Raw genomic sequence first — 13,147 nt, 5'->3', positions numbered from 1 at the left:
AACTGAGATGAGGGGGCGGCTTCCCTACCTCCTCAGCAAAAAGTCATTGAGAGTCGCAGCTTCTCAGGATGTTTATTTATTGCAAATTGCAAAACACTCCCCTTCCCCCCTCATACCCCAGTTCCAGGGAACAGAGGGAAAGTGCTGGACCGGCCCATCTCAAGGGGTGTGTGTGTGTGTGTGTGTGTGTGTGTGTGGTTATGTGTGTGTGTACTAAATGCATTTCTAGCACACCCTCAGGATGGAACTGACACCCCCATAGACTGAAAAGTTCAGACAGTGTCCAGCCAAGGAGTTTTTGGGGAGGAAGATCGGGAGGGGGCGCTCCTTGGCAAAGAGAGGGCTTTGTGGCCAAGCAAGGAGCTGGGGTGGGTGGGCTTCCAACTCTTGGCCAACAACGGGAAGAGTTGGAGGGGCAATCACACCTTCCTGCCCAGAAGCCCCTTCCCTGAAGGACAAATGAAGGGAGAGAAAGCAGTGGAGGGGGAAGCACAGCATGACATCCCTGTCCCACCCCCCAAAGGCCATGGGATCTGCTGCTATTCCCTCCCTCCTCCTAGCCCACAAGTTAGGGGATAAGGGCGTGACACATACACCCCAGGCATCTGTGGGCATCTCTGCTAGTTCCCATGGAGCATCAGGCACATACGGTGATGGGGGACAACTTGGCGTTTCTCAGGTTGCCCTGCAGCAGGACTATGGGGGGAGGGTCGTCCCCGACCTCCTGGTCTCCCCCTGCCCCCCCCACGGCTGTTGGCCAGCCACAACTGTCCCCATCTGCTTCAGAAGCAGGGGCTATGCCAGCAGCCGGACAGTGCCATTGTCTGAACCCAGCAGCAGGTGGCATTTGGTGGGAAGGAGGGCCAAGCTGGTGAGGGTCCCTCGGAAATTCTCGGAGCTTAGCTTGGTGGTGCTGGGGGCCGAGGGACCCTGGAATGTGTAGACGCTGATTTTGTTGGCCACTGTGCCGGCCACCACCTCACTGCCGTAGAGGTCGAAGGTATGGATGGGTTCCGAGGCCGATTTGTACATCTGCAGGGGCTTTGGGTCCAGGTCTTTCCAGATGGTCAGCGAGTGGTCAGAGGAGGAGCTGATCAGCATGTTGCCCTCCGTGGCCTACCAGGGAGAGAAAAGCAGCAAGTAAGCATTGACCCTGTGGTGGGAGGGCCTGGGAGTAGTGTGACAACCCTCGTCCACCACCCTTTTTTGCCCCTTCCCAGGATGGAAGTGAGGGTGGGAGCCTGCTAGCGGGCAGTGCCCACACCCAATTGCCCAGTGCTGAGACCAGGGGGAGTTGCAGGCTCCTTGGAGCCCCTTCTATTTCACCCAGGGAGCAAATCCCATCTGCTCAGTCCAAGGGAGGCTGCCAGCACCTTTGCCAAATGATGCCAGGGCAAAAGGGTGCCACCAGCTTCAAAAGCTCCAGCGTGAAGGGCCACCAGACTTCCAGGGCTCCCAAAGGCTCTGCTTCCATTCAAGCACCCGGCCAAGCCAGGCAGCCTACTCACTCCCTACACAGCCTGGATGCTGGGCAACCACAGAATCAGGCAGGCTCCTGGGTCTCCTGGAAGTGGCCCCTCCAGCTATTAGGCACAGCACAGGAGCAGGAAACAGGACAGAGCCTGGAAGACGCCTGGGGCTGCTGCGGCCTTCACCCAGCCACACATTGAACCCTACAAGCCCAGCTACTCACTTTGACCTGCAGGATGTCTCCCTCATGGGCTGACCAAGCTTTCTGGATCAGGCCCGTTCGGGTGTCCAGAAGGACCATGAAGCCAGAGGAGAAGCCGGCTGCCACACTGCGCCCACTAGGACTGACAGCCAGGCATCGGATGAGTCCAGCGTTGGGTCCACTGGCCAGCCGGAATTCCTGCTACAGAAAGTGGAGAGACATCTTTGGTGGATGATCTCTGGAGGGCCAGGGATAGGGGTTGTTCCTCTGCCCTGGTCCTATTAGACCTCTCAGCGGCTTTCGATACCATCGACCATGGTATCCTGCTGCGCCGGTTGGGGGGATTGGGAGTGGGAGGCACCGTTTATCGGTGGTTCTCCTCCTATCTCTCCGACCGGCCGCAGTCGGTGTTGACAGGGGGGCAGAGGTCGGCTCCGAGGCGCCTCACTTGTGGGGTGCCGCAGGGGTCGATCCTCTCGCCCCTTCTGTTTAACATCTACATGAAACCGCTGGGTGAGATCATCAGTGGTTTCGGTGTGAAGTATCAGCTGTATGCGGATGATACCCAGCTGTACTTTTCTACACCGGACCACCCCAACGGTTATCAAGTGCTGTCCCGGTGTCTGGAGGCCGACGGGTCTGGATGGGGAGAAACAGGCTCAAGCTCAATCCCGCCAAGACAGAGTGGCTGTGGATGCCGCATCCCGCACAGTCAGCTAAATCGCGGCTGACCATCGGTGGCGAGTCATTGGCCCCGATGGAGAGGGTCCGCAACTTAGGCGCCCTCCTGATGAAGGGCTGTCTTTAGAAGAGCATTTGACGGCCGCCTCCAGGAGAGCGTTCTACCAGGTTCGCCTGGTACGCCAGTTGCGCCCCTTTCTGGACCGGGATGCCCTATGCACGGTCACTCACGCACTCGTGACGTCCCGCCTGGATTACTGCAATGCTCTCTACATGGGGCTCCCTTGAAGGGCATCCGGAGACTACAGTTAGTCCAGAATGCGCTGCGCTGGTGATAGATGGAGCCCTCGTGGCTCCCATATAACACCCATCCTGCGCAGACTGCACTGGCTTCCTGTGGCCTTCCGGTGCGCTCAAGGTTTTGGTGACCACCTTTAAAGCGCCCATGGCATTGGGCCGGGTTATTTACGGGACCGCCTACTGCGACCGAATACCTCCCACCGTCCGCGCCTCACAGAGAGGGTCTCCTCAGGGTGCCGCCAGCGAGGCAATGTCGCCTGGCGACGCCCAGGAAGGGCCTTCTGTGGGGCTCCCACCCTCTGGAACGATCTACCCCCCGGACTTCGTCAGCTCTCGGACCTACGGACCTTCCGCCGCGGGCTTAAAACATACCTATTTAATTGTGCAGGACTGAGCTAGTTTTTAAATTTTAGGTTTTAAACTGGGTTTTATTTTTATATTTTTAACTTTCAATTTGACGGGCGTTAGAATAAGTTTTTTAAATGTTTTTATATTGTATTTATATTGTATTTATTTGTTTTTTAATGCCTGTAAACCGCCCTGAGTCCCTTGGGGAGATAGGGCGGTATATAAATACGATTAATAAATAAATAAATAAAATCAGAGGAGAATGAGTCACCGCTCCCATGAAGATCCCTTCGCTGCCCAGGAAAAGCAGAGCAAGACCCTTGCCCGCCCCTCCAGCCACTCCCCTCCCCCCCCCTCGGCCATGGTCCCAGGCGCTACCTGCCAGCCTGGCTTCCGGTGGTCGATGAAGCGAAGCACCGAGTCTGCGCTGGCGACGCTGATGCTGCCATAGGGGGGTGGCATGGGGCAGAGGGCTGTGATGGGGGCCTTGGTGTCCAGCGCTTCAAAGCTACGCACCCCTTTGCCTGCAGAAGAGACCCGGCTGAGCTATGCCCTCCGAGAGGGAAGGGGCTGCACAGGCCTTAGGGGAAGGGGTCGTGCCCAGGAAGCACTGGAAGGGGGTTGAGGAGGCCCTCCCCAATGCCCTGACCCACACCAAAGAAGAGCTTTGAGGCACAGACGTGTGAAGCGATCTCCGAGTTCCTTCCAAATTGTCTTTCTCTTAAAAACAGCATTTGGGCTCTTTCTCCGCACATGAAAGTACATTTTGGCATTCTGCCAATGAACCCCCAATCCCTGAACCCGTCTCCTGCGTCCTTAAAGCAACCTTATGCTTAGCTCACATGCTTCACTACCACGCGGTGACCCTCTGCCATGAATTCTGGGAAGGGAGGAGGGCAGGGGAATGCTTGGGAAGCCCAAGTACTGCAGGTCTGACAGCAACGTTGTCCGTGCAGTTGGCAGGACCCCCCGCCGAACACCTTGCTTTCTCTGGCCAGGGCCTTTAGAGGGAGATGGGACTGCCCCACTGGGGGCTTCTTTCCTCCAGCTCAGATGAGGAGTGGGTCTCTCCATTCAAGGATGAGTCAGTGCATCAGTTTTGGGCCCAAGGAGGGGAGGCAGACCCTGCAACACTGAGCCTCAGGGAGACCCTCTGCCAGGGACTAACCGTGATGGCCACAGAAAGAAGCCCGTGTGTGAGCCCACCCAGGGTCTCTTAGGGTCTGTCCATGCCATTTGCTCGTGTTGAGGGAGATGACCAGAGACGAGGGGGGGGTCGCCTACCAGTGGGGGGGTCCCAGATGTGGATGGTACCGTCGCAGCTGACCACATGCTGCGGGGCCTCCAGCAGGCCAACATAGAAGACGGACTTCTTGTGCCGGTCGTAGGTCAGCCGGGGCTCCGTCTCGTGGGTGCCATCCCCCCGGTTGTAGAGGGGCCAGAGGCGCACGGTCTTGTCCTTGCTGCCGCTCAGGAAGAAGTCCTCTCCACTCAGGGGGGCCAGGCACTTGATGGTGCCCCCGTGGCCCCCAAAACTCTGCAGCTTGATCTGGTGGAAGTGGAAGGGGGCGTCGTGCTGCCCGACCCCGATCTCGTACTGCCAGTAAGCCAGCCAGTTGCCTAGGAGGAGGCGGGCACTGGGCCGCAGCTCCTGCTTCAGCATCTCCCCCTCCTGGCCCCCCAGCTTGGGACAGAGGCTGCCCCTGGCCCCGCTTAAAAGTTCCTGCTGGGCTTCGGAGGGCACCTGGATGCGATTGCCCACCAGCACGCCCCCAAAGGTGCCTGATCGTGGGTCCTCAGGCAGGGTGGAGGAGGGCTCGGTTCCCAGTGCCTCCTGTTCTGAGGGGGCCTGGCCTGGCCCAGTGGCCGCCTGCCTTTCAGACGAGGGGCTGGCCTGCTCCAGGTGAAGGCTGGCCAGCTGCCTGACCGAGGCATGGTTGGGCACAATCGCGTGGAAGGCGTCACCTGCCGGGAGAGGAGAAAACAATTGAGTAAGAGGAGAGTTTTGCTCCCAGAGCAAAGGAGCCTCACATGGGGGGGGGGGATGAATTATCACAAAAAACTCAGAAGATTCCTGCACCCTGACTGATGGAGAAGCCCATCCTCCCTCTCTTGCAGGGCGCAGGACAGAAGAGGAGCCGGAATGGGGAGGGGGGAACAGGGGTCTCACCCAGCAGACAAGAGAAGGGTACAAAGGCAACATAAGCCATTTCTGGACTGAAAACTTTCTGGAGCTCTAGAACAGCCGAGGGGTCCGGAGATGGCGGCTGGCCCTGCAAAAAGGGGACCTCCTTTGTCACACCTGCAGGGAGGCTGAAGGATAAGGAAAGGGCTGACCACTCGCCTGTCGCCTCCTTAGCCCAGGGGCCTTTTCCTGACACGGAAGGGCCCCGGCTCATTTCTGGAGCAGCTGCTGTCCAGCCATGCCATCCAGACTGGACAACTGCTGGAAGCCCCTTTGACCACCCCAGCAGGATTCCAGAGGCATATTGGAGGGGAAGACCTGTGGTGGGCACTGAGCATCCTGAGCCCCCTTCAGCCGTGGCCTCCCCCATCAAGGACCCTCCATTCCACAGGGGCACAGACTCACGGACTCTGAGGGCAGCGAGAAGCTCCTGAAGAAGCCCCGGAGGGTGTCACGCAGGTGCTGCTGAGCCATCTCGGGTCCGATCCGTAAACAAACCAGCACCATCAGGCGGATGGTTTTGAGGCACAAGACGATGCGGCCCTGGACCCCACTGGGGAAACTGGAGGGAAGAGACTCATCAGCATCTACTGCTCTGCCCAGCCTGTCTCCCCAGTCCCCCCTCAGCTGCCACACAGAAATCACAGGCATCGTTTAAAGGCGAGGGGCTGGCTGTGCTTGTTCCAGTCTTCCCTCCGAGGGGAGCCCTTGCTGCGCAGGGGTGCTGAAGGGAGAGGCTGGCACTGCTGTGGCCATAGCCACTCTGCCTCCCTCCTGGCCAGGAGTACCTGAGGGTGGGTGAGGTGAGGAAGCCCAGAAGGGGAAGCAGGACCTCTTGGCTGATCCTGGGCAGGATGTCCATCAGGGTGCTGTCCGACAGGTAGACCACGATCTTCTGGCTGAGCGCCACGGCTGCTAAGAGCCCAGCTTCCTTGCGGCTGTTCAGGCGGCTGGCTGCCGTCCCACTGCCAGGAGCAACCTGGAGGGAAAGGCTAGTGATGGGCAGGCCTAGGAGCCCCACCTGCAGGACCCCCAACAACTGCCGAGTGGAAGGCCCCTCCAAAGGCACTCTTGGCCAACCCTTGGGAGGGATAGGAGCTCAGGACCCATTTTCTCCAGGAACAGATTCTCACAGGCAAATGCCAGGGGTCAGAAAGTGGGAGACTTCACGCACTGGACAGGCTGACGTTTGGCAGGAAATGAGAAACTTTCTCCGGACTGGCTGATAAATCAAGCGGGGAGGGGGGGAGGCAGAGGGAGCTGAATGGCAAGACAATTAAATGGGCTGGGGCAGAATGGTCAGCTGGGGGTCCCGTTTCAAACAGGCGCATTTGTGACTCGAATGATGGCAGGGAAGAGTTCCTGACCAAAGATGAAGGCGACATGAAATGAGAGAGGGGAAGTAGCTAGTATTCTATATGGCATAAATTAAGCAGCTGCATGATGCTTCCACAGCCTGCCCCCTCGTTGTGCCACCTTCAGTCAGTGGGTTTTAAGAGGAGATGCAGAACCAGAAACAGGAAGAGGGTCTCTGGGGGAGGAGGAAACACTTGGGTGAGACTCACCCAGGAAGTGGCCCCTCCCACAATGCTTCTGCCTCTGGTGGAAGAGCCAAAATAAAAATGAGGAACTGCATGATGGAACCAAAAACAGAACGGCCACTAACAGGCCTCCTTTGCAAAATGGCTCAGTGCAGGGAGCTGTGGCTGACAAGATGGTCCCTTGCCTTGGCAGAGGCTGTGCACAATACGGAAGGTGGGGGCTCAGCTCCTGGCCTGCAGGAGCTCTTCACCAGGACGGAGGCTGCTGTGCAAGAAAATCCGGCCTGGCTAAGGGCAACTTTGGGGGCTGATAGAGGGCCAGCCCACTGCCCTTCGGCTTGGAGGGCAGGAACCCTCCAAGAAATGCCCCCTGCTCGTCCAGCTGCCTGATGTCCACATCTACCCCTCGGTCTCTCCTTGTAGCCCAGACACCAACCTCGGGGTGGGATTTTTAACCACAGGAAAGGGGGCTTCGGATTGCCCACTGATAACACCTGCAGTCCTGCGGAAGTATCCGGGTGGGGACAATGGGAGTTAAGAGGAAGGCCGGGGCAGAAGGCGGAAGACTAACCAGGTAGCTGATGTAGGGCAGATAGAGGTAGGTGAGGACTGGCTCCCCATAGAGGTGTGCTATGTGGACCAGGCAGGTGAGCACCGGCTCGGAGACCACATCGCCTGCCACAGGCCGCCTCTGCTCCAGGTTCCCAGGGCTCGGAGGGCCACTCTCTTCAGCCACAGCCACGAACTGCTGCCTGCTTGTACCTGGGGGGAGCAGGATTGTTGCCCAGGTGATGGGAGGGACACATCCCGAGCCTTGCCAGCCATACCACATTGCCACCCCTTACTCCTGTCCCAGCAGAGAAGCCTACCCAGATAGCAGGAGGCCAGCAGCCGGAGGAGGTTCCTGGCGACGTACCGACAGGCGGTGGTGGGGCCCAGCTTGGCCGACAGCCACCGCACCATCTTGCAGGCTGTGTCTGCAGAGAAGAGGATAGATAAACCACAGCTCCGCCACACCCAAAGCTTACAGCCATGCTGGCTCTTCTGCTCACCTTCTGTACCTGTCCCTGGGACACGCCAGGACAGGCAGAGCCTTTAGCTGCTATGCTGGAGCCTTGGGGCACTTCCTACCCAGTGGTTCCCCCCTCCTGGATTCTGACCCCCACTGGGTGGGGCACTCCTGCTCTTCAAGCCAGCTAAGAAGAAACCCTGACATGCAATGACCTGCTCTGCAGATCAATGGCCATCAAGCTCAAACACCCACCATCAGAACTCTTCACAGGGCGCATCTCGGTTATGTTGAGTGATAACTCACCTAGCAAGATACTCTGCTCTTTGTCCACATCCTGGTCCAGCAGATCTTGCCGGCTTTCCCCAGCCTCTGTCTGCCCATCTTCGTCAGTCAGAGTGGGCTCCGCAGAGTGGCCAGCAGCCCCTGAGAGGACCGGCTCTTCTGCGGCCAAAGCAGCCTCCTTGCGGCCTTCTTCCCCATCCTCCTCTTCCTCTTCCTCTTCCTCCTCGCTGTGCTTCAGGTCCTGGCTGTTGTCCAGGCACTGGAGGCCAGTGGCTTTATCCTGTGGGTCCTCTCCCAGCAGCCCCTCGACGGCACCACCCTTGTCGCTCAACTGGCCCAGGCTCAGGGCCTCAGCTAGGTAGAGGCCGTTAGGAAGCTCCTCACTCTCTGGCAGGTAGGCCTGGTCGTGCAGGCTGATGCCAGACATATAGTTCACCAGCTCCAGCCCAGCATCCCCCTTGACCTCCTCTCCAAAGGACCGAGAGGCTGGGCTGCTCCTGCCGCTCTCCTCACTGTCCTCCTCTGCTGTGCTCAGCAACAAAGCCTTGTTCTCCTGGAAGGAGCCCTCTGCACCCCCCAGCACCTGCAGGATGTGAGGCAGCAGGTGGGCGAGGAAGGGCTGCAGTCCCAGCCGGGCCATTAGCTGGGCCACGAAGCAGTCCGTGTAGAGGTAGAATCGGCCGTGGAGGCCCCGGGGGCTCTCGTAGGCCCCGATCAGGAGCTTGAGCAGATACTTGTTGGTGTTCTTGGGGCCCAGGGCTCTGGCAATGGGCTCAAAGAGGTACCAGGCGGCGTGGACAGCTGTCCTCTGCTCAGACAGCAGGCTCAGGATGAAGGGCAGCAGGATCTCCAGGCCTTCGGGAGTGATGCTGTTCAGCACCCCGTCCAGCTGCTGCCACAGCTGGAAGACCAGCTCCCGGCCCTGCCCCTCATCCCCAGCCTCCTGGGAGAGGTAGGTCAGGATGAACCTGTGCAGGGCAGGGAAGTACGGCGGGAAGGGCAGGACCCCGCTGTAGGGGCTCAGCAGCTGCGAGGGGCATGGCGGAGGCAGGCCTTGCCAGACGGGCTTGTAGGCGAAGAGCTGGGCACTCCTGCTGCCCTGATCCTCTCTGAGAAGCCGGGGGTCAGGAACCTTCAGCCGCAGCAGCACCTCCAGCAGATGCTGGAGTGGAGGGGGTACCTCCTTGGGGTGAAGCCAGCAAAGCTTTCGGACAGCCAGGAAGCGCTCCCACAGTGAGGCCGCCGGTTTGGAGGTGCGCAGCTTGGGGGCAAAGAGGATCTCACCCACTAGCACCCCCAACACCTGCATGTCCCTCTGAAAAAAGTCTGAGAGAGCCACCGGGAGCTGCAAAGGTGGCTGCTCCAGCCGCCCCACCGCCCCATGCACAGCCTTCAGCAGGAAAGCATCCAGCTTCTCCAGTTCCTCCAAGGCCTGAAGCAGCTTGTGGCCCTCTGGGAGGACCAGCTTCTCCCCCGCCCCTTCCCCCTGGAGGAGGGTGGCAGGAGCCTTGGTCCTCCAGCCAAGAGGCCTGCTGTCCACAGGGAAGCCAGGACCCTGGGCAGGAGGACCCGGCGGCTCTGAGCCTCTGCTGGGCACCGAGGCAGATTCCAGGGCCTCTGCTCCCTGCTCCACCTCCTCTCCCAGGCTCAGCCCAAACTGGCTTTCACAGGTGGCTGCATTGATGACCAGCCCAGCAGCTACCTGGCTCCACTTGGGGGTTTCCAGCACTCGGGTCTCCTGGACTGGGGGGATGAGGGGTCGGGTGAAGAGAGGGGCCTCCGCAGGCAGGAGGGTGGCTCCCACCAGCCGCCGGGGGTGGGGTTGATCGAAGAGCTGCACAACTCCGTAGCTGGTGAGGTGGGTGTGGTTGTCTACCAGATGCAGGCAGACGTTCTTCTCCTTGACCGCCTCCTTACCCAGCAGCTTGTAGCCAAAGGTGAGGTCAATCCAGTGGTGCAGGTCCCGAGAGACTTCTGGGCTCTCTAGCAGGGCCCGGTGGGCAGCAACAAACTCTTCGCAAGAGCTGTACCAGGGCGGCACCTCCAGATCTGGCATGTCGGGGTGGATGGACTTGAAGATGGTGGGGTCTGAATAGAACTCAGGGATGCACTCATCAGGGGTCCAAGCCTGCATGCGCTCCAGGTTGGCTGGGTATTCATTGGGCTCCCACTGGGACCGGACGTGGGCACACAGCACCGCCTTGGGTGTCTGCCGGGCCGTGTAGACATAATAGGTGATGTCGGAGAGGACGTCTGAGATGTGATGAGGCACATGGGGCTGCTCCCCACTCAAGCTGCTTCCTCCCACCACAAAGGCCTGCTTGGTCATCTCATAGGTGAAGTCCAGCTGCTTGTCTCCTTTGTTCAGGCGGAACTTGGACTTTCGCAGGTCCCGGAATTGGCCTCCTTGGGTGGTGAAGTCCATCACCCAAGGGAGCACCGGATGATAGTTGGGGTCCCTCGGGCGCCGCCCCGCCAATCGGTTCAGGTGCATGAGGTAGTCAAAGTTGCTGAGGCGGCCATGCACCCAGTCGAGCACCAGATCCCCGAGGTCTGGCAGGGACCTTACCCCTTCTGCAGCAGCAGGACCCCTAATCCTCTGGCCCTCTGCTGATGCCTGGTCTGGAGTGCTGGAGGCTACTGCCATGGCTCCTCCCTCCCCGGCCTCCTCTCTGCCTGGCTGTTCGTACCCTTGAAGTGGGACCCTGAGCTGGGCACAAAGCTTCTCGTCCACAGCCACGTCCTCCAGCGAGAAGATGCCACAAGCCAGGCCTGCCTCGTGGCAGGCCTGCATGGCCAGCAAGACCTGGAAGAGGATGAAGAGCAGTTTGGCATGGCTGTTCGTCAGCTTGGCAGGGCTGAAGGTGATGAGGTCATGCAGGGAGTACCAGACGTACGGGAAGACCAGGAAGAGCATCTCCGGGGACTCCACCAGGGCGTCTGCCTGCAGGACACTGGAGAAGTGTGGGGGCGAGTGGCCAGGGGCGTCCTCCTCTTTAGCAGAAGATGAACCAGAGGGCGTCCTCCTCACGGTAACTAGCGGGCAGCAGTAGAGCTTCTGCAGAGCTGCCCGGAGCCCCTCCAGAGCCTGGACAGAGGCTGGGGCTGCAGCTGGGTAGTAACGCTGGACATATGAGCGATGGGCTTGGTTCCATAGATTCCTACAATTCTGGGAAGCCACGTTGCGCATGAACTCGTGAAGGGTCTCTGGGGGCCCTGCGGGATCTTTCTGCGTGTTGGCACTTGCGGTCAACTGGTAGCGCAGCCAAAGTTTCTGCAGTCCATGGATTTCCACTCGGGTCCAGCCTGTGGGCAGCTTCTGAACTGAGTGCTGGAGACAAGCGTGGACCTCCAACTCACTGAGGCCTTCGGGCTGCGGGCACAGAACAGGCAGCACCCCCCGCTCCTTTAGGCTCGCCAGCCATTTTAGGGGCACGAGAGCAACAACGTGGGAGCCCCTGAGCAGCAGCTGACTGCGGGCAATGCCCAAGTCTTTCTCCACCTGCACCAGGAGGGTATCCATTCTGGCGACGGCAGCTCCTCACCATTCCCTGCAGACACAAAGACCCTGGGTCACAAGGGCCAACCAGGAACCAACTTGGGGGAGCAGAAGCGGGCAAGCAGCGCCAGTTCCTACTCCCCCGCCCCATTGTGGCTGGCAGTTGCAGTTTGGCAGCCCCCCCCCTCCGAGCCAAGCCACGGTCTCCCCCACCCCTGCCCAGTATTTGTGGCCCTGCATTTGCCCCCCTCTGTCCCCATCCGAAGTCTGCAAGGGGGCTATCCCGGGCCTCCGCCCCCGGCCTCCTCCCGCGCTCAGCCGCCTCCAAACCTGGCGTCCCGGGAACCCCGTCCTTGCGCCCGGGGCCCCGCCGAAACCGCCTCCGAGGCGGCTAGCGGAAGGGGCTTCGGCCTAGCCGCGGACTCTCGGGAGCGCACGAGGCGAAGGCGCCGGCCGGACAGCGGCGGCTCCCGGCACAGCTCAGCGGGGCGAGCGCAGTCGGGGCGGGGGCGGAGGGGGCCGCGAGGGGACTCACCCGCAGAGCGCAGCAGCCCCGCCTCCCGCCATGTTGGATCAGCTGATGCGCCAGTCACGTGGCGCCGCTGCTCGGGAAAGACACAAAGTCCACGTGGCCGCCGCGTCGGGGCTCCCCCCCACAAGCAGCTTTGAGGGGTTCTCCGAAGAGACGGCTCTCCCCGCCCTCTCGGGACCGCGGCCGGGCCAAGTGGGCGGAGACCGGGCTCGCCTCCCGGACGGGCCTCCGGGGCTCGCTTGGAGCGTCTTCCCCGCCTCCTGCAGGCGCGGGCCGCCTTTTCGGGGAGCCCGGGCCTCGGGGGCGGGGGCTTTTGCGGCCCAAGCGCCTCCTCGGGTCCCCGGCCTAGGAGCTCGACGGCCCCAAGAGGCCCGGCTGTGGGGACAGGGCGCGGGGTCCAGCAGGGGGCGCCTGCAGCGGCCTCGGCCAACCCGGAAAGAGGGCGGCGGGGGGGGGCGCTTTTGCCTTTGTTCGGTTTCTATAGCGGAAGCTGACTGAGGGGCGTCCAGTGCAGCCCCGCCGGGAGGGTCGGGTCGGTAACCGGGTCGCTTCGCAGCCCATACCGGGAGCTGACCGGCATCGCTCTGCCTGTCTTGGCAGCACCAGGTAATCCCCGATCCGGCCCTTCTGCCCCCCTTTGCAGGAAGCCTCTGGTGGCCCCCGAGACCGTTGGGGGGCAAAGAGCTCAACTTCGGCTGCTGCAATTCGAACCGCTAATGTGGACGGGGAAAACCACACGGCCACCCGCTTGATTTGAGAGCACCGCCGACCCGGTTCGTTTCAGCCTGCAGATGCTCATTCTGAGCAGGCAGCGTCACTGGGGAGTGGGCAAGCGGGGGCGATTTTCCGGAAGAAGGCCGCCGCCTCCCTGGACTTCCTGAGCAGGCTGCCCGAAAACGCCCATCCCCCCCGCGCGCGCGCACACCCCCGGCAGAATGCGGAGCTTCGCAGGGCAACGGCAGGGCGGGGGTGGAGATGGCCCAGCTGCTGGAACAGCCGCGCGTGGCGGGTCCGGTTTGCCAGGCCTTCCCAGGCAAAGGGGAGCGCGCCGCTGCCTGCGGAGGTCGGAGGGGGTCCCTGCGAGATCCCTTAGCA

At 60.9% G+C, this 13,147-nt stretch overlaps 1 protein-coding gene across 5 annotated transcripts; it reads right to left on the bottom strand.

Moving 5' to 3' along the window:
* Positions 1-60: 60 nt before the first annotated feature.
* On the bottom strand, positions 61-12,752 carry WDR81 (WD repeat domain 81). Of its 5 annotated transcripts, none has more exons than XM_058163887.1 (11): positions 12,616-12,752; positions 8,043-11,572; positions 7,597-7,704; positions 7,299-7,489; positions 5,975-6,165; positions 5,592-5,748; positions 5,172-5,274; positions 4,286-4,966; positions 3,380-3,525; positions 1,694-1,873; positions 61-1,116 (listed from the first exon to the last, which is right to left on the bottom strand). In XM_058163887.1, exons 2-11 carry the CDS (start codon positions 11,542-11,544, stop codon positions 796-798), a joined length of 5,580 nt encoding a protein of 1,859 aa, XP_058019870.1. In that variant the 5' UTR covers positions 11,545-11,572; positions 12,616-12,752; the 3' UTR covers positions 61-795. The 5 variants fall into 5 exon arrangements, 4 of the variants coding, with proteins under 4 accessions (XP_058019870.1, XP_058019868.1, XP_058019871.1 ...); XM_058163885.1 differs by lacking the exon at positions 12,616-12,752 and adding an exon at positions 12,056-12,190; XM_058163888.1 differs by lacking the exon at positions 12,616-12,752 and adding an exon at positions 12,056-12,190 and having other exon boundaries at positions 1,694-1,870.
* Positions 12,753-13,147: the final 395 nt, after the last annotated feature.

Source organism: Ahaetulla prasina, chromosome 1 (genome assembly GCF_028640845.1).
Source record: "Ahaetulla prasina isolate Xishuangbanna chromosome 1, ASM2864084v1, whole genome shotgun sequence".
NCBI classification, from domain to species: Eukaryota; Metazoa; Chordata; class Lepidosauria; order Squamata; family Colubridae; genus Ahaetulla; species Ahaetulla prasina.
The sequence above is the reverse complement of the archived record's forward strand: the minus strand, read 5'-3'. Positions and strand labels throughout refer to the sequence as shown.